Source organism: Saccopteryx leptura, chromosome X (assembly GCF_036850995.1).
Source record: "Saccopteryx leptura isolate mSacLep1 chromosome X, mSacLep1_pri_phased_curated, whole genome shotgun sequence".
Classification (NCBI taxonomy): domain Eukaryota; kingdom Metazoa; phylum Chordata; class Mammalia; order Chiroptera; family Emballonuridae; genus Saccopteryx; species Saccopteryx leptura.
This window is the reverse complement of record NC_089516.1, coordinates 48,874,782-48,899,826: the sequence shown is the minus strand read 5'-3', so window position 1 is coordinate 48,899,826 and position 25,045 is coordinate 48,874,782. Positions and strand designations below refer to the sequence as shown.

The following is a 25,045-nucleotide window of genomic DNA, read 5'->3' as shown; positions in this document are numbered from 1 at the left end:
CATTTATCTGTGAAAAGAGCCAGGTTTCTGTCTGTGAGAAAGAACTGAATAAGATGGAAATAACCAAACTACCAGATGTGAAGTTTAAAACAAATGGTTTTTAGGATCTTAGAGCAACAATGGATGGATATAATGAGCACCTAAATAAAGAGATAGCAAGCTTCAAAAAGAAAATTAAAATAATAAAAAAAGAACCAGTCAGAAATGACAAAGACAATTTCAGAAATGAAGACTGCAATAGAAGGAATTAACAACAGGCTGGATGAAGCTGAAGATTGAATCAGAGATTTAAAGGACAAGATAAACAAAAGCACAGAAGCAGAGCAGCAAAAACAGAAGCTCAAAAACCCCGAGGAAACTCAAAGGGAGCTCTGTGACAACATGAAGAGAAACAACATCAACATCAGAGGGGTTCCTGAAGGAGAAGAGAACAAACAAAAGATAGAGAACCTGTTTGGAGAAATCATACCTGAAAACTTCCCCAAATTGATAAAGGAAAAACTCACACAAGTTCAAGAAGCACAGAAAGTCCGCATTAAAAAGAAACCCAAGAAGGCCTACAGCGAGACACATCATACTTAAAGTGCCAAAGTTAGCAGACAAAGAAAGAATACTAAAAGCTACAAAGCAGGTAATTACCCACAGAAAAGCCCCCATAAGGATGATATCTGACTTCTCAAAAGAAACACTTGAGGCCAGAAGGGAATGGCAAGAAACATTCAAAGTGATGCAAAGCAAAAACCTACAACCAAGACTTCTTTTTCCAGCAATGTTATTGTTTAAAATTGAAGGAGAAATAAAAAGTTTCCCAGGCAAAAAAAGACTCAAGAAATTAATTGCAACCAAACTAATACTGCAAGAAATGTTAAGGGGCCTGCTGTAAAAAGAGAAAAGAAAAAAAATCTAGAAAAATAGAATTGTATATTTAAAGAATAAAATGGCAATAAATAATTACATATCAATAATAACCTTAAATGTAAATGGATTAAATGCTCTAGTCAAAAAACACAGAGTCGCTGCATGGATAAGAAAATAAGACCCAAACATATGCAAAAGCAGTCCTGAGAGGGAAGTTCATAGCATTAAGGCATAACTTAAGAAGCAAGAAAAAGCTCAAATAAACAACTTAACCCTGCATCTAAAAGAACTAGAAAAAGAACAACAATTAAAGCCCAGAGAATGTAGAAGGAAGGAAATAATAAAGATCAGAGTGGAAATAAATGACCTAGAGGCTAAATAATAATACAGAAGATCAATGAAACCAAGAGCTGGTTCACTGAAAAGGTAAACAAGATTGATGAACCTTTAACCAGACTCATCAAGAGAAAAAGAGAGAGGACTCAAATAAATAAAATTAGAAATGAAAGTGGAGAAGTAGCAATTGACAATACAGAAATACACAGGATTGTAAGAAAATGCTATGAAGATCTATATGCCAAAAAATTGGACAACCTAAGTGAAATGGATAAATTCCTAGAAACATATAATCTTCCAATACTCAATTTGGAAAAATCAGAAAACCTAAAATTACCAATGACAACAAATGAGATTAAAACAGTTATCAAAACACTCCCCACAAACTAAAGCCAAGGATCAGATGGCTTCCCAGGAAAATTTTACCAAATTTTCAAAATATCTAACACCTGCCTGACCAGGCAGTGGCACAGTGAATAGAGCATTGGACTGGGATGCAGAAGGACCCAGGTTCAAGACCCCGAGGTCGCCAGCTTGAGCGCGGGCTCATCTGGTTTGAGAAAAAGCTCACCAGCTTGGACCCAAGGTTGCTGGCTCGAGCAAGGGGTTACTCGGTCTGCTGAAGGTCCGCAGTCAAGGCACATATGAGAAAGCAATCAATGAACAACTAAGGTGTCGCAACAAAAAACTGATGATTGATGCTTCTCATCAATCTCTGTTCCTGTCTGTCTGTCCCTATCTATCCTTCTCTCTGACTCTCTCTCTGTCTCTGTAAATATATATATATATATATATATATATATATATATATATATATATATATATATATATATATATATATATATAAAACACCTATCTTCTCAAGCTATTTCAAAAAATTCAAGAGGAGGGAGACTTCTGAGCTCCTTTATTAGGCAAGTATAATCCTCATTCTAAAACCAGGTAAAGACACTACAAAGAAAGAAAACTATAGGCCAATATCCCTGATGAACTTAGATGCTAAAATTCTCAACAAAATATTAGCAAACATAAACCAGCAAATACATGAAAAAAATTATACATCATGATCAAGTGGGATTTATTCCAGGGAGGCAAGGCTGGTACAATATTTGCAAATTAATAAATGTGATTCATCACATAAACAAAAGGAAGGAGAAAATCACATGATAATATCAATAGATCCAGAAAAAGCATTTGATAAAATCCAGCACCCATGATCAAAACTCTCAGCATAGTGGGAATACAGGAAATGTTACTTCATCATGATAAAGGTCATCTATGACAAACCCACATCCAACATCATACTCAAAGGGCAAAAATTAAAAGCAATCCCCTTAAGAACAGGAACAAGGCAGGGGTGCCCCTTTCACCACTCTTATTCAACATAATTCTGGAAATCCTAGCCATAGCAATCAGACAAGAAGAAGAAATAAAAGGCATCCAAATTAAAAAAGAAGCAAAATTATCATTATTTGCTGATGACATGATACTGTACATAGAAAATCCTAAAGTATCAATCAAAAAACTACTAGACCTGATAAATGAATTCAGCAAGGTGGCAGGATATAAAATTAATATTCAGAAATCTGTGTTATTTTCATATACCATCAATAAACTCTCTAAAAGAGAAATTAAGGAAACAATCCTCTTCACTATTGCAATAAAAAAAATAAAGTACATAATAGTAAATTTATCCATGGAGGTAAAAGACTTGTACTCAGAAAATTATAAAACATTGAGAAAGAAATCAAGAAAGATACAGACAAGTGGAAGCATATACCGTGTTCATGGATAGGGAGAAAAAACATCATTGAAATGTCTATATTACCCAAAGCAATCTATAAATTCAATGCATTTCCTATTAAAATACCAATGGTATACTTCAAAAATATAAAACAAATATTCCAAATATTTATATGGCATCAAAAAAGAACATGAATAGCCACAACAATCTTGAAAAGAAAGAATAAAGTGGGAGGTATCACACTTCCTGATATCAAGTTATACTACAAGGCCATTGCACTCAAAACAGCCTGGTACTGGCATAAGAACAGGTATACAGATCAATGGAACAGAACAGAGAACCCAGAAATATTATAAATCCACACCTTTATGGTCAATTGATATTTGACAAAGGAGGTAAGAGCATACAATGGAGTAAGGACAGTCTCTTTAACAAATAGTGTTGGGAAAATTGGATAGGTAAATGCAAAAAAATGAAACTAAACTCCAAGTTACATCATTCACAAAAATAAACTCAAAATGGATAAAAGACTTAAATGTAAGTCGCAAAACCATAAACATCTTGAAAGAAAACCTAGTGAGTAAAATCTCTGATATCTCTCGTAGCAATATTGTTGCTGAATTATCTCCATGGGCCAGTGAAATAATGGACAGAATGAACAAATGAAACTATATCAAACTAAAAAGCTTTTGCATAGCAAAAGAAACCATGAACAAAATAAAAAGACAACCCATACAAGGATTTATTTTAAAATCCATGAGGAGTTGCATCCATAAGGAGTTTCAAATATATATGTATGCTAATGTATCTACACTTGACCACCACTGAGGAGCACAAAAGTATTCCTACATCAACACCTTGATAAATTAGATATTTAAGCTAATGGTCTTTAAACTATTCTAAGTAGGTAACGTATTGTTTTGTTTTTCTTTTCTTGAGAATTTTATAAAATAATACCAGCTTTGTGATGCAAAACTTTTCCAAAGTACACTTGAGATGTAGACACCTTTAGGGCAGGACCCATTTTCAATGTTTTTCAACATTCTACCTGACCTAATGGCATGGTTTTAGACACAAAGTAGCTACTTGTTCCATTCCTGTTGAATAGCATACTAAATTAACCTTAAAGACAATCACAAGTTCCTTTGTCTAATAGAGAATCTTACTTAGTCCAGCAGATCTTGTCTAGCAGCTCCTTCATTGTCATACGATCCCACTCTTCTGCAAGGGGTGCCTTCCATGGGGCATCACTGGGAATCTACATTCAGATGAGGATTCAGGGGAGCAAAATGTTATTTTCTACTTTAAGTAACTATTTCAATGTATTAAAAATTCTAACTTAAAGAGGAAATATATGTTTTCCAAATTTCCCAATAGTAACTTTACTGCAAAGCCAATGCTGTCTGTGTAGTTTTCTGTTATAAATCTATACCACATGGTCCATATTTAATTTATAACATTTTTTTGCACAATAAATGGAGGCTATATTATTATTGGTCTATTTCTAAATATCAATAACTAAATTATTTATTTAGAGATAACATTCATAAATTAAACTTCTCACCAAAGATTATACAGCTATACCAAATCATGTCTAAACTGGAATTTCAAGTCAAGCTTTATGTGTATTTTTTTATAAGTTTCTGGTTTGAGCAGGGTTGTGACTAAAAGACCCAGGAGTCTGGTTTTGTTATAGCCTCTGTAGTTTCTAGCTTAGAAATACATCCAGGAAAGGGTAGTGATATATGATCTTCTCCCTCTCATAAGTATATAGTATACAAATAGCAGTCTGTTGAACATCTCATTATTTTAAAGGTTAGAAATAAGTTCATTTATTCATTTCACAAATCATTACTAAGAGTTACTATGTGCTACACAATGTGCTAGGCATTGATGAAATGTTGTATCTTCTTTCTTTCAAGGACTAAATTTATTATGAAAAATAAAAATGTTGTCATAGAGCTTTAGAAAGCTTTACCTCTTGTCCCATGTCATCCATTGTCCTCCAAAGATTGTTATGATCTAGGTAGGTAATTGGATTCCACACAGGTGGGAATGGGCCCCTGAATTTGTATGATTTTTCCTGTGAGATACAAAGATTTTTTTAAAAAAAGAAACAGTTTTTAAAATGTAAAAACAGTTAAATCTGCTAAGTAGATAAATGTCTGTAAGCTAAATCATGTTAGTATCAATATGTGATACACATTCAAATGTTTTAGTTCTTTGTGGCCTTAGAACTCTACTTAACATTTGAGCAGAGATTTTAAACAAAATTTTGTTACCTAAATAAATTTGATGCCAAAATAAACACAATAGAAAAGCTCTGAAATAGGAACCCTCACTTGTAAATTTTAAATGCCAATACAGAATTAGGGTTGAAGTAATCTCATTTGACAGTGATACTTGCAAATATATGAGTCAAAATATTTGTGGGACTAGAGGATCAGAAGATTACAACTATAAACATTATACAAAGTAGTAGGGGATGAAAAACTAATCACATAAATACAATAAAATGTAGGGAAAGTCACAATACAGGGTCTATAAAGCTTCCTTAAAGAATCAGATATGCAAGGACAACTCAGAAGTTCCCAGAGAATAAGGTTAAAGCAGAAAGAGACAACTTTATACCTCTCTTTGGGATGTTTATACTACCTGGTTCTTCCAACAAGGCAGGGATACCTTGACACAAAGGTGAAGGGAACATATTTCTCCAAGGATAAATAATATCTTATAAATCATTTATGGGAGATTTAACTCATTAATGTACAAAATATAGTGAAACACAAAAACTACTCTGGGTCCATTTGAAAACCTGAATCAGAAGTTATTTTTCAAATGAACTGGAGTGACTCAAGGTCCATGGTTAACCAAAATCTCACAAATCTCATTCAGTGAAGTTCATTTCAAATTGATTTTTGTAGGAAGAAAAATTGCAGTTGCAAAATGAGAAGAAATCTAATGCTTTTTTATCTTTTTTTAAGGTTTTATTTCTTTATTTATTTTAAAAATGTATTTTCAAGAATGTCAAGATGGCCTCAGAGTAGGTAGTTGGTACACTCATTTTTTCCAAGGCCAAGCTGGAGTTAAAACTAAATTTAAGAAAAATCATCCTCAAAAACCAACTTAAGAATAAATGAAGAAGAGTCTTATAACTGGTAGAAAGGGCAGAAATTTAAAAAGAGCTACACCTGCTCCTACAAGCTCCCACAAGGCCAAGGTTCAGAAATGATATCTCAGCTGCATAGTGAATTACCCCTGAGAAAGGAGGGGACCTAAACCCAAACCCAGGTTTACCAGCCCAAAGCACTAGAGTTGGGAAGAGTCACCCACATAGCATTTGGCTATAAAAAGCAGCAAGGTTTCTCTCTGCCAGAAAGAGAAGTCTGCAGAGACTCAGGCACTCTCTTAAAGAGGCAACACAAAAATCTCATTCATAGCTATATAACCTGGGCTCTGGCAGAAGGAGAGCTGAGTGACATAGAGTTGTGTGAGGAGAGTCTGCAGTTTGTGGATTTGTGTTAAGTCATTCTCCCATACTGCAGTCACCATCTTTCTTAGGCAGAGCATTACTTTCCATAGGCAACAACCTGGGAGAAAGAAATATGCTTCACCTTGTGGACATTAGGCTATGCTGAAGAGTCAGCTGCTTTAGAAAAGGAATAGAGGTCTGGACAGACTCAAGGAGTGACATCACCTCAGTTTTCTGGCTTTTAGGTGGGAGCTATTTTCCCACTTTCCTGTGAATCTGACTGGTGCTTCCCTTCATAGAAGAGTCAACAGAATCATACTCTTGGAAGTTAGCACACCCACACTTTACCTGCAAAGGCCTGACCCACCTGTCTCTTAGTGGCTTCACCTTGCTCAGGACTAGGAAAAATCTGGGACAAACTGTAATCTGTGATTCTGTGGTGGGGGCCACATCCACCATCTTCCCTGAAGACTGACTGGCACCTACCCCTGAGAGGAGATCCAATAGCCCCATTACCCAACTCCACCAGAGGCTCTTCCAGCGACAGGGCCTAACAAGCAGCCAGCTTGGTGAGAATCTTATGGTGCCTTAAGACTTGCTGGCCAGCTCCTGGGCCAGGTCCTGGTAAAAGTTCGCCTTACTATGCATATTGTTCTTTCCCATGTGCACCTAAGTACAGCAATGTCTGCCACAAACTGTGAATTGCTAGTACACCAAGACAGATTGTGGAGGATCAGTCACAAGCAGTGTCTTACATTGTCCTCCAACATATTTCCTCTCAAAAGGCCCAGAACCAACCCATCCAGTGGCCAGCTTTAGAGAACATTACAACAGGATCCAAGTAGCTTCAAAAACAGCATATACAAAGGGAGATCTTATCAAGCACCAAACCCCGCTAAATCTATTCTGGTTCCTGTGCTCAGCATCTGTCCAGCAGCTTGCAGACTTTGGTTAAGATAGAGTCACACAATCAACTAGCCTAAGGGTCATTTACATGTACAATGGGTTGATAGAAATTGAGACTTAATTATAACAGGACAACCCACATAACCCACACAGGGGACATTCTTGGAGCACCCAGCTCAGGTGATAAAAAGGCTGCACCACTGGACCCCAAAGAACAGCTATTACAAAGGCCACCCCATGAAGATTGGGAATAATAACAAATCTATCTAATATATATAAAGAAACACATAAAGGCAGCCAAAATGGAGAGGGAAAAAAAACCAAACAGACTCCAACAAACAGAACAAGAGAAATTACAGAAAAAGAGCTAAATGAAATGGAGATAGTAACTTATCAGATATAGAGCTCAAAGTAGTAGTTATTTAGATCCTCAAAGAACAAAATGAGAACTTAAAAGAAGAGATAACTAACATAAAAAGAAATAAAGAAACCATAAAAAGGAACCAATCAGAAATGAAAAATACAACATCCAACATTAAGAATACACTAGAAGGAATAAACAGTAAGAGGGATGAAACAGAAGATTGAAACAGATTTAGAAGATAAAAAAAAAAACGCTCAGAGCAACAACAAAAAGAATTAATAAAGAATGAAGGTAGTTCAAGGGACTTTGGGGACAACACGAAGCACAAAAGCATTTGTATCATAGGGGTACCAGAAGTAGAAATGAGAGAGCAAGGAATCCGGAACCTATTTGAAGAAATGACAAAAAAACTCCTTAAGCTGGTAAAGGAAAAAGAAACTCAAGTCCAGTAAGTATAGAAAGTGCCAAACAAGATGGACCTAAAGAGGCCCACACCGAGACACATCATAATTAAAATGACAAAGACTAAAGACAAAGAGACAATTTTAAAAGCAGAAAGAGAAAAACAATTATAAGGGAGAATCCATTAGACACTCAGCTGATTTCTCAACAGAAGTATTTCAGGTCAGAATGTATTAGAACGAATTATTCAAAGTAATACAAAGCAAGAAACTGCAACCAAGACTACTCTACCCAGCAGGGCTATCATTTAAAGTTGAAGGAGAATTAAAGAACTTCTCAGCCAAAAGAGAAGAAGGAAGAAAGAAGGAGGAGGAGGAGGAGGAGGAGGAGGAGGAGGAGGAGGAGAAGGAGGAGGAGAAGGAGGAGGAGGAGAAGAAGAAGAGGAAAAGCTAAATGAGTTAATTACCACCAAACCAGCATTATGAGAAAGGTTGATGGGCTTTCCTTAAGAAAAGGAAAGAAGGGATTTAAAAAAATAGAGAGAAGCACAGTTAAAAAGTTAAAAGAAAAAAATGGCAATAAATGTGTATCTATCAATAATCACTTTACATGTAAATGGTTCAAATGCTCTAATCAAAAGCTGAAAGGATAAGGAATCAAGACTCATGTATATACTGTCTTCAAGAGACCCACTTCAGAACAAAAGATACACACAGACTAAAGGAAAAGGGATGGAAAAAATATTTCATGCAAATGGAAATGAAAATAAAAACCTGTCATAGAAATACTTATATCTGGCAAAATAGACTTTAAAACAAAGGCCGTAGTCAGAGACAAAGGTCGCTACATAATAAAGGGAGCAACCCAACAACCAGAGATAACAATGGTAAAATTTGGGGCACCCAATGTAGGAGCATGTAGATATGTAAAGCAAACTTTAGTGGACATAAAGGGAGAGATCAACAGAAATACAGTCATAGTATGGGATTTTAGCACCCAATTCATATCAATGGATAGATCTTCCAGATGGAAAATCAACAAGACAGCTTTAATTGACACATTAGATCAGCTGGATTTAACTGATACGTTCAGAGCATTTCACCACAAAGCACCAGAATAGACCTTTTCAAGTGCATTTGGAACATTTTTAGGATTGACCTCATGTTATGACATAAAACAAATCTCAATAAATTTAAGAAGGGTGAAATCATATCAAGCATCTTCTCTGACCATAATGGAATAAAACTAGAATTGAGCCTGACCAGGCAGTGGTGCAGTGGATAGAGCATCAGACTGAGACACAGAGGACCCAGATTCCCAACTCCAAGATCACTGGCTTGAGTACGGCTCATCAGCTTGAGCATGGGCTCACCAGCTTGAGTGCAGGGCTGCTGGCTTGAGTGTGAGATCATAGACATGACTCCATGGTCACTGGCTTGAGCCCAAAGGTCACTGGATTGATGCCCAAGGTCGCTAGCTTGAGCCCAAGGTCATTGGCTTGAGCACAGGGTTACTGGCTTCAGTGCAGAATAATTGACATTATCTCAAAGGTCACTGGCTTGAGCCCAAAGGTCACTGACTTGAGCCCAAGGTCGCTGGCTTGGCCAAGGAGTCACTGGCTCGGTTTGAGCTGCCCCCTAGTCAAGGAACATATGAAAAGAAATCAATAAACAACTAAAATGAAGCAACTAAAAATTGATGTTCATCATTCTTCTCTGTCTTTCTCTCTCCCTTCCTGTCTGTTTCTTTTTCTCTCCCACTCAAAAAATTTAAAAATAAAGTCTGATTTAAGTGTTAATCTCATTTTAGAAAATAGCTTTATACAACCCAAGTGCCCATCAGTAGATGAGTGGATAAAAAAAGAGCTGTGATACATATATACAATGGAATATTACTTGGCCATAAAGAAGAATGAAATCTTACCATTCGTGAAAGCATGGATGGACCTAGAAGATATTACACTCAATAAAATATGTCAGAGAAAGACACATAACATATGATTTCACTTACATGTGAAATCTAAAGAACAATATAAATGAACAAACAAAAAAGAAACAGATTCACAGATACAGAGAACAGATTGATAGTTGCCAGAGGGGAGTGGAATTGAGGTATTGGATGAAAAACATGAAGGGATTGAGAAGTATAGACTGGGAGTTACAGAATAGTCATGGAGGTATAAAGTACAGTATGGGAAATATGGTCAATAATATAATAAATATGTATGGTAGCAGGTGGGTACTGGAACGATCATGGAACACTTTGTGAAGTATATGATTCTCTAACCACTATGCTGCACATCTGAAACCAAGATAAAATAATACTGGTATTGTGACTTAGCCAATTTGACACATAAAATTAACCATTACACTTCTTAACTTTATTGAGTTGTACTTTACATACAAATGACACCACTTTAAATGAATGATTTGGAGAGTTTGACTCATTTATGCACCTATCACAATGAAGACATAAAACATTTCCATCATGCCAGAAAGTTCTCTCTTGCCCTTTCCTAATCAATCCCTGCTCCATTTCTGGTGGCAGAAAACCGCTGATTAGTTTTCTGTCACTATAGATTGGTTTTGCCTGTTCTACACTTAAAAAAAATAGTTGGAATCATGCAGTATCTATAATTCCATGTCTGTCTGGCTTCTTTTGCTTGACATAATGTTCTTGAGCTCTATCCATGTTGTAGTTTGTTTCCTTTTATTGCTGAGAAGTATTCCATTGTGTGGATATACCATTGTTTGTTTATCCATTCCCCTGTTGATGACTATTTTCTGTTTCAATGTATACATAAGGTACTATGAACATTCTTTTACAGGTCTTTTTGTGTACATGTTTCTTTTCTCCTGGGTAAATGCATAGTAGTGGAAAGGCTGAGCTGTGTGATGGATGTATGTTTAATGTTCTAAGTTTAACTGTTTTCCAAAGTGATTGTACCACTTCACATTTTCACCAGCAATGTATGAGAGTTGAACTTGCTCCACATCCTGACCAACAATGTAAACTTTTATTATTCTTCAAAAACACTTTTGTATTTTAGAATGATATTAGATTTATACAGAAGTTTCAGAGATAGTACAAAAAGTGTCCCTATATCTCCCAACTAGTGTTCCCTAATGTTAGCATCATACATTTATCAAAACCAGGAGACTGACACTGGTATATCACTACATATGAAACTTCAGATTTTATTCAGACTTTACAAGTTGGTCAACTATGTATTTTTTTCTGTTCCAGGACAAAACAAAACACAAGAACAAAAACACTTCACACATACAAATTGAGGGACATTCCACAAAATACTTGAGAAGTATTCTTTAAAACTGTCAAGGCCATGAAAAGCAAGGAAAGACTGAGAAATTTTCACAGACCTGATAAGACCAAGGAAACCTGATGACTAAATGTAATGTGTTATATTGCATGGGGTCCTGGAAGACAACACATGGGTAGGGACCAGAGGCCACATGTGGAATTGGCAATCCACTGGCCCCCATTGAATGTGCAGCAGGTGTTGGCCTTATTAGATATAGGTGCTTTTGCAGCAGCTAAGAAAACTGTCAAGGCAGCATAAGCCTTGCGTGTGTTAGACCCTGCCAGGCCCTTGAGCTTGACATTCCATTCATGTGACCTCTGAGGAGTTTGGACAGGGCTTGTGGCAATAAAAAGAGTGCTTGTGGAAAGGTACTTAGGTCTGATATCAACGAGCTATATAACTAGTTTGCTATAATGGACTTTTACCTTGGGTAATTTGCATAGGCAGCTGGACTATCTATCGTGGACTGATCACTGAGTGGTATAACAGACTCTTAAAGCAGGAACTGCAACAAGAAGGTACAGTACTCCAGATTTTGAATGAGAGACCCCAATGTGGGAGCTGGCACCTGTGGAAGCCTTCCTGCACCAAGTAGTTGGTTTCATCCAGTTGCAGATACACACCGAGGACACCATATTCAAGCTGGGCTTTGAGCAGCAGGGCAACATGCTCCTGTCCCAACAGCCCTCCTTAAAGGCCAGTGGATTCAATGGACATGGCCCTAGACAATACAAACCTCCACACCTACAATGGGTGGCCTTGTTGGCACTGTGTGGTAGGAGGCTAGAGATGAGCCTCCAATTAACTCATGGGCAACGAGCACCTGGCCACCGAAGGTAGATTATCCCTTGAGTGCTCAGGGAGTAAAGGGAACCTTTGTAATTGTCATTTCTGGTATAGCTTGTGCCTTAGTAGTCTGTTGCTATAGTCTCTACTGTTTCTGTGAAATATGGATATAATGGACCTCACTTCTCACACAGGGACCATCACAGAAGATACTTGTTATGTAGACTGTGAGGCCAGCAACTCTAAAGGGGTGGACTCTAGGGAATACACCTGTGGTTAGGTATGCTCACTTGTTTTCCATCTGCAAGCACTTTGTATGATTAGTGCATGAACGCATGGCAGAAAGCCACATGTGTGTATAGACTATGTAAGGCTACAGGTACTTTACCTCAGGGGTGATTTTCTTGATCGCTTGCCTGCCACCACGAGGAGTGGTTTTTCCTGATCACTTGCCTGCTACCGTGAGAAACAATTCTCCCATTTGCTCACCTGCCTTTGCGAGATCCAATAAATGGCAATGGCCCAACACTGAGGCTTCACAGTTCTTCTGTGGTCTGCCCAAATCCAGTGTAAACCTTCCTGGCCTTGAGCACTGGCATTATAGCCACTCACCAGCTGTGTTAAGTTGCTTAACATCTCTGTGCTTCAGTTTATTCATATATCAAATGGGATGACAGTAACTCCTTCTTAGAGATATTGGAAAGATGATGTGAGTGGATCCATGTAAGTTACTTTGAAGAGTGGCTAGCATGTTGTAAGTTCTCAATAAATGGCATTATTATTACTGCAGCTGCTACTGTTGTAATTATAATTTTTGCATGCCTAAAACCTACTGGCATAGATTGTTGAGGAATAATAAGTTAACAATAAATGTTGGACATCATCTCAGGTATATGACCTTCAGCTATGTGGAGAGGTAAGGCAGGGCTGAAAGGTGGACATCCCAGGAGTCATATTTGATGCAAATGTTATATATCACATCACACATATATACATATGTGTGTGTATTTTATCCTTATAAAATTTTAGGAAACTATAGAGAAACAGTAAACATTCATAATTCTACCAAGTAGAACTCTATTATAGCTTTTTTCCAGCATGTTTCTTTTATCTTTTCATATATTTTATACATTCTACAGTTGAGGTCTTAATATACATATTATTAGTTTATGTTGTATCTTAAACATTTCTCATGTCGTTTATTTACCGGTTAGGCATAATCTTCTTATTATGAAATAATATTCCATAATATGCATAGACCAGTAACAACTCAAATTGTGGTCTAAGGACACATTCTTGTATTCTGTGAAGGTCTGTTTTCCCTTTCTAGACACATCTGAGGGAAGCTTTTTTGTTGTTTATTTCAACCCAAATAACATATTGCAACAGCTTAAATGTGCCAATGCAAATATGAAAATCCAGCTGTTTCTTATCAAGCCAGATGTAAAAAAAAAAGATATGTAAAAATGCCAATCAATGCCACCCACATGATTTTTTTCTTTTAGAAAATTTTTTTTCATAAAAATATTTTAATTTGTAATAGGGTTATTGTCATTTTAGTATAATTAATAGATATTGTTAAAAAATTCTCAGTTTCAAATCTTCATATGGGAAATATAGATAGAGATACATGAGAAGAGGCTACTTGAGGTTCTCAATAAATTTTAAGAATGTAAAAGTTTGAAAAGCGCTGAAATAGAACTGCAGAAGAAATGCAGGATGAATTCTTCCTTTCTTTTCCCTTCCCTTCCCTTCCCTTCCCTTTACTTCCTTCCTTCCTTCCTTCCTCCCTCCCTCCCTCCCCCTCCTTCCTGCTCCCTCCCTTTTCCTTCCTTCCTTCCTTCCTTTTTCCCTTCCTCTCTTCCTTCCTTTTTCTTCTTCCCTTCCTTTCTTTCCTTCCTCCCTTCCTTTTCCTCCCTCCCTCCCTCCTTTCCTCCCTTCCCCTTCCTTCCTTCCTTTCTCTTCCTTCTTTCTTTCCTCTCTCCCTCCCTTCTTTTCTCTCTTCCTTCCTTCCTTCCTTCCTCCCTCCCTTCCTTTTCCTCCCGTCCTTCTTTCTTCCTTCCTTCCTCCCTCGCTCCCTCCCTTCTTCCTTCCTCCCTCCCTCCCTTTTTACTTCCTCCCTCCCTCCCTTCTTCCTTCCTTCCTTCCTTTCTCCCTCCCTCCCTCCCTTCTTCCTTCCTTCCATCCTTTCTCCCTCCCTCCCTTCTTCCTTCCTTCCTTTCTCCCTCCCTCCCTTCTTCCTTCCTTCCTTTCTCCCTCCCTCCCTTCTTCCTTCCTTCCTTTCTCCCTCCCTCCCTTCTTCCTCCCTCCCTCCCTCCCTTCCTTCCTTCCCCTTCCTTCTTTCCTTCCTTCCTTCCTTCCTTCCTTCCTTCCTTCCTTCCTTCCTTCCTTCCTCAACATCTGTTGTTCTCTTAGCTTTAGATTTGGAATAATGATGCCTATCTCACAGGAATATTGTAGAAATTAACTGAAATTATACAGGGTATACAGGATGCACCCAGTAAATGGATGTTGTTGATGGTTCTGTGATGATGATGAATGTTCTGTCATTTATGCAACAACTACTTAAACATAAATCCTTGTCCAGATTTTTTATTAATCCCTTTGGATACATTCTTAGAATCAGAGTTCTTACAATTAAGTTTTATGTTTGACTTTTTAAAGCAGACCTACTGAAAATGCCAACCAACCTGATCCCGATGTGGTCTTATTTTGTAGCCTGTGAGCCTCACAAACTCATTAAAAACATCTGAAATCTGCCTTCTGGATTCCCCACCTAACAAGTCAGAAAGAAGCTCTCAGAAATAGTTTGGCTTGGCAACATGCACATCACTAATATCAACTTCAATGCTCCAGATGCCCTGCTCTTCTCTTAACCCTTGTTCTCTGGAAGCAAATACCCTACAAACTGATTTCTGTCCCATCTGGGAAGCCCCTTTGCCATCTTATTCCTAATGCTGACTCCATCTCTGCCAGTGGAAACAGGTGGCCTATCCCTTTTTAGAGTCGACTCTTTGGTAATGACCTTTCCTTTTCTGCATTTTTCTTCTGCAGTTCATGGGAATCTTGCTTCTCTCACTGTGGGGAGTTGGAGTAAACTGCTCAGGCCTCAAGAATTCAATCATTTTTAGTTATTGGCAAAGACTATGCCTGGGCCATAAAGCTCTACTTTTGATCTATATTTCTAGTTTGGAAGAAAATAAATTTCATCTTTCCCATGGGGGAAGAGGAAAGGGAGTGCTGAAATCTCTATTTAAGCAAATGGATTTATTCTGTTCATGTGTTCACATTTCTAAGCGCCTGAGGCTGGCATTAACGCTGTCTTCTGATTATATTATCTGGCTGGAGGGAGGGTCAGACAATTATGGCATGGTTTTTAGAATCTGCCAGCAGCACTAAAACACATGCAAGACCTGAAATTATCCATGTAGGGGGAAATGGAGATGATGGGGTTGGTAGTGGCTAAGAAACTAGGCAAACCCTGGATGAATAACAATAAGAAACAATAATAACAACAGCTAACACTAAGTGTTGAGTCTATTCAGGTCTTGTTCTGTGCACTCTACATATATTGATTCATTAATCTTAACAACAATTTTTTCTGATGGAAAAACTGAGGTATAGAGAAATGATATAATTATTTCCCCAATATATTACAACTAATATATGGCAGCAAGATTTAAATTCAGCCATTTAAAGGCCAATGTATTTGATCATGAAGTTTTCCAATTCAATTATAGTTATAATTATTATTGTCAGACATTGCATTAAATTTTTAAAATAAATTATTTAATTCTCACATCCTTGTCAGTAAATTGATAATTGTATGTTTCATTTTACATATGTGTTCTGATGTACAGAAAGATTGATAAACTTGTTCAAGTTAACACAGCTTTTATGCAGTGAAAACAATGAAAACAATTTAACTTCACTTTTGTATATTCAGAGTTCAAGCTTTCAATTAGGTCTCTCTTATAAGAACCACTGCTCAGCTGGTTTAAAGAAAGTATTTAAAATCAGTAACTACTTGAGATTCTTAAAAACCAGGTAGAAGCTAATAATGGGTTCAATAACCAGCCAGATCTTTTTATGACTGTCCTTCATATTTCCAAGCAAGGACCAGTCCAGCCCATTCTCAAATGTCTGCTACATCAGTTCAATTAATTGATTTATTTAACAAATATTTCTTGAACATTTCCTGTGTACCTGCCACTGTTCCAGGTTCTGGGGGCACAGCAGTGGGTGACAACAGACAAAAGTCTCTGCTCTCCTTGAAGTTTATATTCTAATATGCGTAAACAAAGTAAACTAACAAGACAAAAACTAAATTAAATAAGAAAATCATGTAGTGTATTAGAAGGTGATAAGTGCTAAGGAAAACAGAGTAGAGAAGGCAAAGAAGTGTTGGCAGTTTGGTGTTGATCACAATTTAATAGAGTGGTCAGAAAAGACCTCACTCATAAGATATTTCAGTGAAAAGTTCAGAGGGTGGGGGGAACATGTGACTGTCTGGGTGGAGAGATTTTAGGCAGAGGCCCCAGCAAGTATCCTGAGAGAGGTTATGAATAGACTACAGAAAGCATGGGAAGGAGGTAGATTCATCCTATCTCTTCTTGCTCACTGGAAAACATCCAGGCTACTGGCTCTGGTTCTCAGGGTTGCTAGAAGAAGGTGGCTGCTAAGGAAGTGGCATCTGTGCTCTGGTCAGGAAGTTTCCCTGATCTGAGCAGGCCACTCTTATCATAGCATTATTGCTGCATCTTTCCTCAAAGCCTCTTTAACGTCTTCTCTTCCTTCTCCTTCTCCTCCTTCTCCCCCTCCTCCTTCTCCTTTCTTTCTCCCTTCCTCCTCCTCCTCCTCCTCCTCCTCCTCTTCTTCTTTTATTTGTAACAAGGACAAAGAGAGACAGAGAGAGGTACAGATAGGGACAAACAGGAAGGGAGAAAGATGACAAACACCAATTCTTCATTATGGCACCTTAGTTGTTCATTGACTGCTTTCTCATATGTGCCTTCACTGGGGGCTACAGCAGACATAGTGACCCCTTGCTAAAGCCACTGACCTTGGGCTCAAGCTGGTGAGCCTTGCTCAAACCAGATGAGTCTGCGCTCAGGGCAGCGACCTCAGGGTTTCAAACCTGGGTCCTCCGTGTCCCAGTCCAACACTCTATCTATTGTGCCACCACCTGATCAGGCAGTATTTCATTTTTTAAGGTTGAATAATATTTTATTGTATGTATATACCACATTTTATTTATTCATTAATCTGTTGGTAGACGTTTGGATTGGTTTTACTTTTTGACTATTAGAATACTATTGCATGAACATTTGTGTATTAATTAATTTTACAGATGAGGAGAATGAGTCTTAGGATAAACAACTATCCCAGAATCACACAGCTAATGAGGGGGTATCAAATTCAGCTGTGTTTTAAGTCAAGCTAGTTTCCCAGCTCAGTTCACCTCTTGTACATCAGGAGATCCAAGATCTGAATGGTATCTAATATGCAGGCAACAGCAGGTACCAACATGGCCCAACTTATTTCCATTTCTCTCTTTCTGTGTAATAGTAATTATGACTTTAAAAACCTTAGGCAGAGAAACAAATAAAAAGATAAGTATCAAATTAGACCTAACAGTATATTTAGGTAAATATGAAGAGAACCAAAATTGTCTTACTGATATGCTTGGATTGGTCCAGGAAAAAATCTCCAGGCATCATACCTTTAAGTGTTACTAACACTTGAACAATTTCTTCTTTTTCCAGTAAAAATATATTAACTACAAGGTATCAGACAGGCACTAAGTAATGCTCTGAAGATACAAAAATAAAATAAAACCTAGTCCCAGGCTGAAGCTTTAGTCCCAGGCTAAAATCCACTTGGACAGGCAGCTCATGGAAACAGAGAATTATAGGCTTATAATTAAAATGTAGCACATGGCTGGATTCATGACATTATCTGACTACATGGTTGTGATTGCAAAGCTCCTTAGTGGAACCCTCAGTCTTTGGGTATAGAGAGCGATGTCATGGAGAACACAATCAGCAAGATTCATGGCTGCATCCATCTTGTCTCAGATACCTCTATACTTCTCAATCCAGAGCCATTCTGTTAGCCAGGTGGCAAGCCCCAATAAGTAAAGCTTGGCCTAAAGCCACCAAAGAGAAGAGTGGACTACCCAACCGGTCAATGCAGTGGATACTGTCATAAGTTTGCCCATATCCCCACTCAGAAATAAGGGATTTACTTCTTCAGCTGCTAGATGTGCTCCTGGCAGGCAACCCTTGATTCTTACCCCCTCTGGGATTATTCCAGCTGTAGAAAAACCACTACCTAAGGTTAAGCCACCTTCTCTATGTAGCCCACTTTCAACAACTGACTGATGTAAAGGGTCATCTGATCTTCAGAATTCCTTGTAGGGTTGTCTGAGGCTTCTATTGAAATTACATTACAGATTGATTACTCCCTCTGCTGGTTCCTGTATCTTTCCCTTCCTATCCACAGCTGTTTATCTCCAGAGCACCTCCTAATAATCCTCTTGCACGCTTATTGCCATCTCAGAGTCAACTTCCCTGGGAACTCCACCAAAATAGCTATTCATTAGCATGAGCACAATAGACTGTAGCCATGTCAAAAGAATCTCAATCCCAGGGCCTGGTGTGATCCAAACCTCATAAAAAACTTGTAGACCCAGGCATTAGTGGATCCTTATATGAGAATGAAAGTATTTTCTTTTGGGATGATTAGTGGGGAGCTACCAATCTTTTTCTCCCTGATCTTTACCAACAACTTGTTAATGAGAATGAGAAATATAGCATTAGCTGTATTGCTGCACACATAACTCAGATTGAAAGGAAGAAATTATGAGAAGAAAGTTTGTAATCAAATGTAAGGCCTGCAAAGGCAAAGCTCATTGTTATATCATATATGATAATTGTAAAATCCCATTCATGTTCATATAAAAGTTTGTGCCAGGAGCAGGAGTGAATTTGTCATCTTAAAAATGTCTCCAATGTCCTAAAAATAGTCTCTTATTATACTTTTAAGTTTTTTTAGAAAAGGACTTTGGCCTTACCAGGCGGTGGCGCAGTGGCTAGAGCGTCAGACTGGGATGTGGAGGACCCAGGTTCAAGACCCCAAGGTTGCCAGCTTGAGCGCGGGTTCATCTGGTTTGAGCAAGGCTCACCAGCTTGGACCCAAGGTCACTGGCTCGAGCAAGGGGTCACTCGGTCTACTGTACTCCCCCCCCTCCGGTCAAGGCACATATGAGAAAGCAATCAATGAACAACTAAGGAGCCACAATGAAGAATTGATGTTTCTCATCTCTCTCCCTTACTCCCTTCCTGTCTGTCTGTCCCTATCTGTTCCTCTCTCTGCCTCTCTATGTCTCTGCCACACACACACACACAAAAAGAAAAGGACTTTGGAGTTAAAATGATCTCTAAATTCCAATGAATTTTAAATAACTCTGAATATTGAAATCTCTTTCATGCATTTTAACATGCTCTGCCAGCTGCATTAGCTTACATGTAATCTTAGAGAAAAAAAACTCACTTTATTCTCACTAAAAGACAATAAAATCTTCCAAAAATAATTTATATCACAAAAGACAGTTTCCCTAGCTCCAATATTCATTTAATTAATATATCTAATGTGGTTTTTCATAGACAAAAATGTACATAAAGCGCTTGTTTAAATAACCATCATTAAAGAGTTGTAAAATTCCATGCTTGTATAGATACGCTATGGCTTGGAAAATTTTACTACAGAAGTGCAATATTGTGATAATATATGACAGGTCTTTGCCCCTAGTGTCTGGTACAAGAGTTTTAAAACATTTGGAATTTCCTGAGTAATAAGAATGAAAGTAATGTATTTTATTATTTATAACAAACCCCTTTCAACCCTACCTGAGTTTATGCTAATGAGGTGACTTTTTGTAGACCCTTGGATAGCTTCAGGACTTCAAGAAAAATCAATCATGTGATTAGAAATCTAGCACTTTAACCCATCCCTGGACCTACAAGGAGAGGTGAGAGAGTTTGAGGTTGATTTAATCACCAATGGTGAATGATATTCTCAATTATGTCTACATAATAAAACCTCCATAAAACCCCCAAATGAGGATGCTCAGAAAGCTTGCAGGTTGGTGTGTAAATACTAAGATTTCGTTACTGTCTCCATACTGTTCTTTCTACAAATTCCATGCAGACAGAAGCTCCTGTGCTCAGGATATTTCAAGATCTTTTCCAAACCAATGCATTTAGCTGTTCATTTGCATACTTTATAAGAAACCAGTAGTAGTAAATAAACTTTTTTTTCCTCAGTTCTGTGAGCTGTTATAGCAAATTTTAGAACCTGAGGAGTGTGTCATAAAACACCTGATTCATAGCAAGTTAGAAGCACAAGAGGCCTAGAATTTGTGACTGGCATCTGAAATAAGGGCAGGTATGTGGGACTGAGTCATTAACTTGTGGGGTCTACACTAACTCTAGGTAGTCAGTATCCAAATTAAATCAAATTGTAGTATACCCAGTTGGTATCCCAAGAGTTATAAAATTGGTTGGTGTGGGAAAAAGAAACACCCACACACATTTGCTGTCAAAGTGTTGTAATTAAAAATAGATTATATTAAGATTTAAAGTGATCTTTAGGTGGTTGAGTCGTAAGGCAGTAAGAAAATAAAATCAAACACAATAGCCTTAGTGAAAAAGGACACTCAGCATAACCATGGTCATTGCAAACCCTTATTTTGGAATTTTTAAACATTCAAAATCACTTGGAAAAGGCCTATTTTTACATTCATTTACATGTGATTAGTAGTATCAGCAGTGGCAAAAATGGCACCAGGTGCTAGACTGGTAGAATCAAACCAGGCCTTGGTTCAGCAACCTTAGTACTTGAGTAGGGAAAGAATTCAGAATCAAGACTCAAACTATAAGAGAAAATTTATTTAGAAAGTCACAGAGGTAGAATAAGTGAGCTGTAGAACAGATGGGCTCAGGAAACAAGTTACTCAGGCAAGAGAAGGGTAACTTGTAGCTTAAGACAGAGAGGTAAAGGATATACACCTGGAGCGGGAAGAGGTAGGGGACAAGAATGGTGTGGTAGTACTCCCAAAAGGGAGAGAGTGATGAGTCTTCTGTCCTATGGGTTTTAAGGGTGGGGATTTTAGGGGAGATCCCATGTGAGGATCTCAATAGAATATTCATCAGCTCTCCAGGTGTGTCTTTTCAGGGTTGTGGTCTCTATTGACTGGTTGGAGCCAGGGCATGGGCTCATTAGCCATGGCAGTAGGTATTGATGTCAGCATTGTTTATCTGGTTTAGTTGCTTTTCAGGGCCTGGAACTGAAACACAACTGAGGCTCAGATGTATATGATGCAGTTCAGAACCTCACTGCCCTGGGGCTTAAGCCTTAAGGGCTTCTCTGGTCCCATTATTTGTTCCCCCTCTAAGAGAATATAACCCACATGACCAGTAACACTGCAGGGAAAGAAAGGTCAGGGGAGGTCCCAACTACATGAGCAGCAATATGAAAGGTCAGGGGTCCTAAACCACATGGCCAGTGATATGCTAGAAAATAGAAGATTACCCTGCGGCAAGGTCTTTGTTTTCCCGGTTGCCAGGCACCCAAGGCTTCCCTCTGGTGACCTTCTGTACCTGGCCCATCATCCTTGCTCTGCTCTTGTCAGTCTTACTGCCTACCACAGATGTGAGAGGACAGGTCGTCATGTTCAACACAGCACTTGGTAATCCTGTGAACTCAAACAAACAACTTCAACTGCTGGGCCTCTGTATAATGTGGATGTAAACAGAACCATTGTCATGGTGTGATTGCTGGCAATCAATGAACTGATAAATATACAGTACAGTCTTAGCAAAGTGCCTTGCACATAGTAAATGTGTAAATATTGATAACATTATCATTATTGTCCCTATACTGTTCTTCCCACAAAAGGTATTGCCAATCATCATTTTGAGGTTGAGAGCATTGGCTCAAGACACAGACAAATCGTATGACGTTAGGTAAATTACATCTCTGACACCTTAATCATCTGTTAAGTGTGGGAAAGGCCTAGGGCTGAGGAGAAGATTAAAAAAGATAATATATGTAAAGTGCTTATAAAGATGTTATTAGTATTTTAATAAATTCAGCAATGCTTGAAACATATCTTGAGCCTCCCATGAAAAGAGGCTTTCTGGGCCCTCTAGAGGAATCCCACTGTATGAATCCATGGATGACTTGTAGCAGAAGGTGCAAAGCTTCCTGCTATTACAACATCACTCAGCAATTTGGGATTTACCAACAGAAAAATTAATCTCCAACTGCCCACCCCAGTACTCACTTTCCAGGGAAGGTGATCATCTAGTCACCTTCACTAGAAAGCCTGCTCTGAACCTCCAGACCTGGACCCTAAACTCCAGCCTCAGAAAGCAACTCAGCTAATCCTAAACAACTGTACCATTTTCCTAGCCCAACTATAGCCTCACTGATGTCACAGGTGCAGGAAAACAGGTGCATTCCTAGTCTTTCAAAGACATTATCCAAATGTTTTTGGTGTCCCTAAACTATATAGAGTAATGAGAAGATGAATAAACTCTTTGTAACCTGGGTACAGATATGGTGCAATATAAAATCAGAGTAGGAGAGAGGAATTAGGACTTCTAAAATAAATGTTTTTTTCTCTAAATTGGTTTTTCCTCAGATGTCAGTTATTACCATCTTTGGGTTACTAGACTGTCATTTTGAAATCTGAGAATATGTGATGATCTAAACCTAGAAATAATTTGTCAAAAAAGAAGTTTACATATATGTAAAAACCTCTTGAAGTGATTTCTTTACCACATGAGATTTTTTATAAATGATAATATTTATAAAATTATTTTTATATATTATCATATTTAATTTCCATGATGACACGAGGAGGTATAAACTAACAGACTCACTTTACAGACTAGGAATTGAGGCTTCTATGGAACAGAAATTACATGCCCAGGATCCATAGTGAATTTACTGAAAGTCCAAGGTGTTAACAGAGGTCTATGACTCCAGAGTTAGTCTGCCTCTACAGAGTTCTCATGAGATGGAAAGTCATATCCTTCAATGTATCCAACACAACATGCGTTCTACTCTCCATCAAATAAATAATTTACCCAGTGCCATAATTGGCCTCTGAGTAATGCTAGTACAGATACCAACTTTTTACTTGATATATTGTTTGGAGAAAATGTTTACTTTCTCTAATGGTACAAAAATGAAGATTCACTTAGATGATTTGGAAGAGCTCTCCCTAAGAAACTGAATGCTTTGAAATAAAAACTCCACTTTGAAATAAATCAAAGGAGACTTTATGCATTAATAGAAAGGTTTCCTTGGCCTCAAAATGAGCTCTGCCACTACAAACATTGACCTTTTGTGGTAAAATTGTGTGTATTTCAGAGTCATTTTTGAAGCACTGAGAATGGTACTGGGCAGATCCCAATTAGTAGAACATTTAGGGTCAAGTAGAGAAATGACATAGCAGGAGAAATCTAGAGTGAAATGCAGATAAGGGAAAGATAAATCTGGCAGAGGCAACTTGTGAATTTTACATGCAAGACACTCTGGAGACACTTTAAGAGAATTCAAATTTTACCAGCTGGACTAAAATAAAAGGGATATCTCAGAGGCATCTGCTTATCTGAAATAATTATATTCAGGAAGAGTCTTCAAAAAAAATTCTCTTAAGGAATACTTTGGATTGACACCCTTATGTTTAAAAAAAGAAAAACATTGCAAAGGAGAAATTGTGAGCAAGAAGAAAGTGAATGAGAAAAGTAAGGATTGCAATAGGCAAGCATCATAATTAACCATCAACTCCACTACCACCACCACTATCAATATCATCATCATTTTCTTCTTCTTCATCAGTATGGTTAACATTTTTGGAACATTTGATATGTACCAGGAACTCTTTCAAAGATTTTGCAAATTAATTCATTTATCTTTCACAACAATCCTATGATAAATGTTTATTATTATTTATTATCTCCAATTTTTATATTAAGAAACAGAAGCACTGAATCTGGCTGGGTTGGCTTAGGTGATTAGTCTGATATACCAAGGCTTCGGGTTTGATCTCCCATCAGGATACATATAAGAATCAACCAAAAGTTAAAGCAGAGATGTGCCTTGGGTGAATTGACATCTATGAAAAAGAAATATACATAATCATATCTGTCTGCACATACACACACACAGAGTATTTATTTACTCATGATGAAATTTCTGTAGACTATTCTTTTTAAAAGTTAGATCATGTTACTTCTCTATTAAAATTTTTCTATTGCCATAATCATTTACTCCCCATACCCATCTTGGACTTGGGGGTGAACACACAATATGGTGTACAAAGAAGTGTTGTAGCACTGGGCACCTGAAACTTGTGTAATTATGTTAACTAGTGTCACCCCAATAAACTCAATTAAAAAAACTAACCTAAAGCCCTGGCCAATTGGGGCAGCAGTAGAGCATCGGCCTGGTGTGTGGAAGTCCCAGGTTCAATTCCTGATCCAGGCACACAGGAGAAGTGCCCATCTGCTTCTCCACCCTTCCCCCTCTACTTTCTCTCTCTCTCTCTCTCTCTCTCTCTCTCTTTCTCTTCCTTTCCGCAGCCAAGGCTCCATTGGAGCAAAGTTGGCCTCGGTGCTGAGGATGGCTCCATGGTTTCCACCTCAGGTGCTAAAATGGCTCTAGTTGTCACAGAGCAACCCCCTAGATGGGCAGAGCATCGCCCCCTGGTGGGCATGCTGGGTAGATCCTGGTCGGGCACATGCAGGAGTCTGTCTCTTTGCCTCCCCACTTCTCACTTTA

The 25,045-nt window shown here is 38.0% G+C and overlaps 1 protein-coding gene across 1 annotated transcript in view; it reads right to left on the bottom strand.

Moving 5' to 3' along the window:
- Positions 1-25,045, bottom strand: part of MAOB (monoamine oxidase B) — a 174,249-nt gene that overhangs the window by 54,931 nt on the left and 94,273 nt on the right. The window contains exons 4-5 of the mRNA XM_066356969.1: positions 4,917-5,021; positions 4,105-4,196 (exon numbers count right to left, since the gene is read on the bottom strand). Of these exons, the coding sequence (XP_066213066.1) occupies positions 4,105-4,196; positions 4,917-5,021 (197 nt within the window). The remainder of the gene's footprint in view (positions 1-4,104; positions 4,197-4,916; positions 5,022-25,045) is intronic.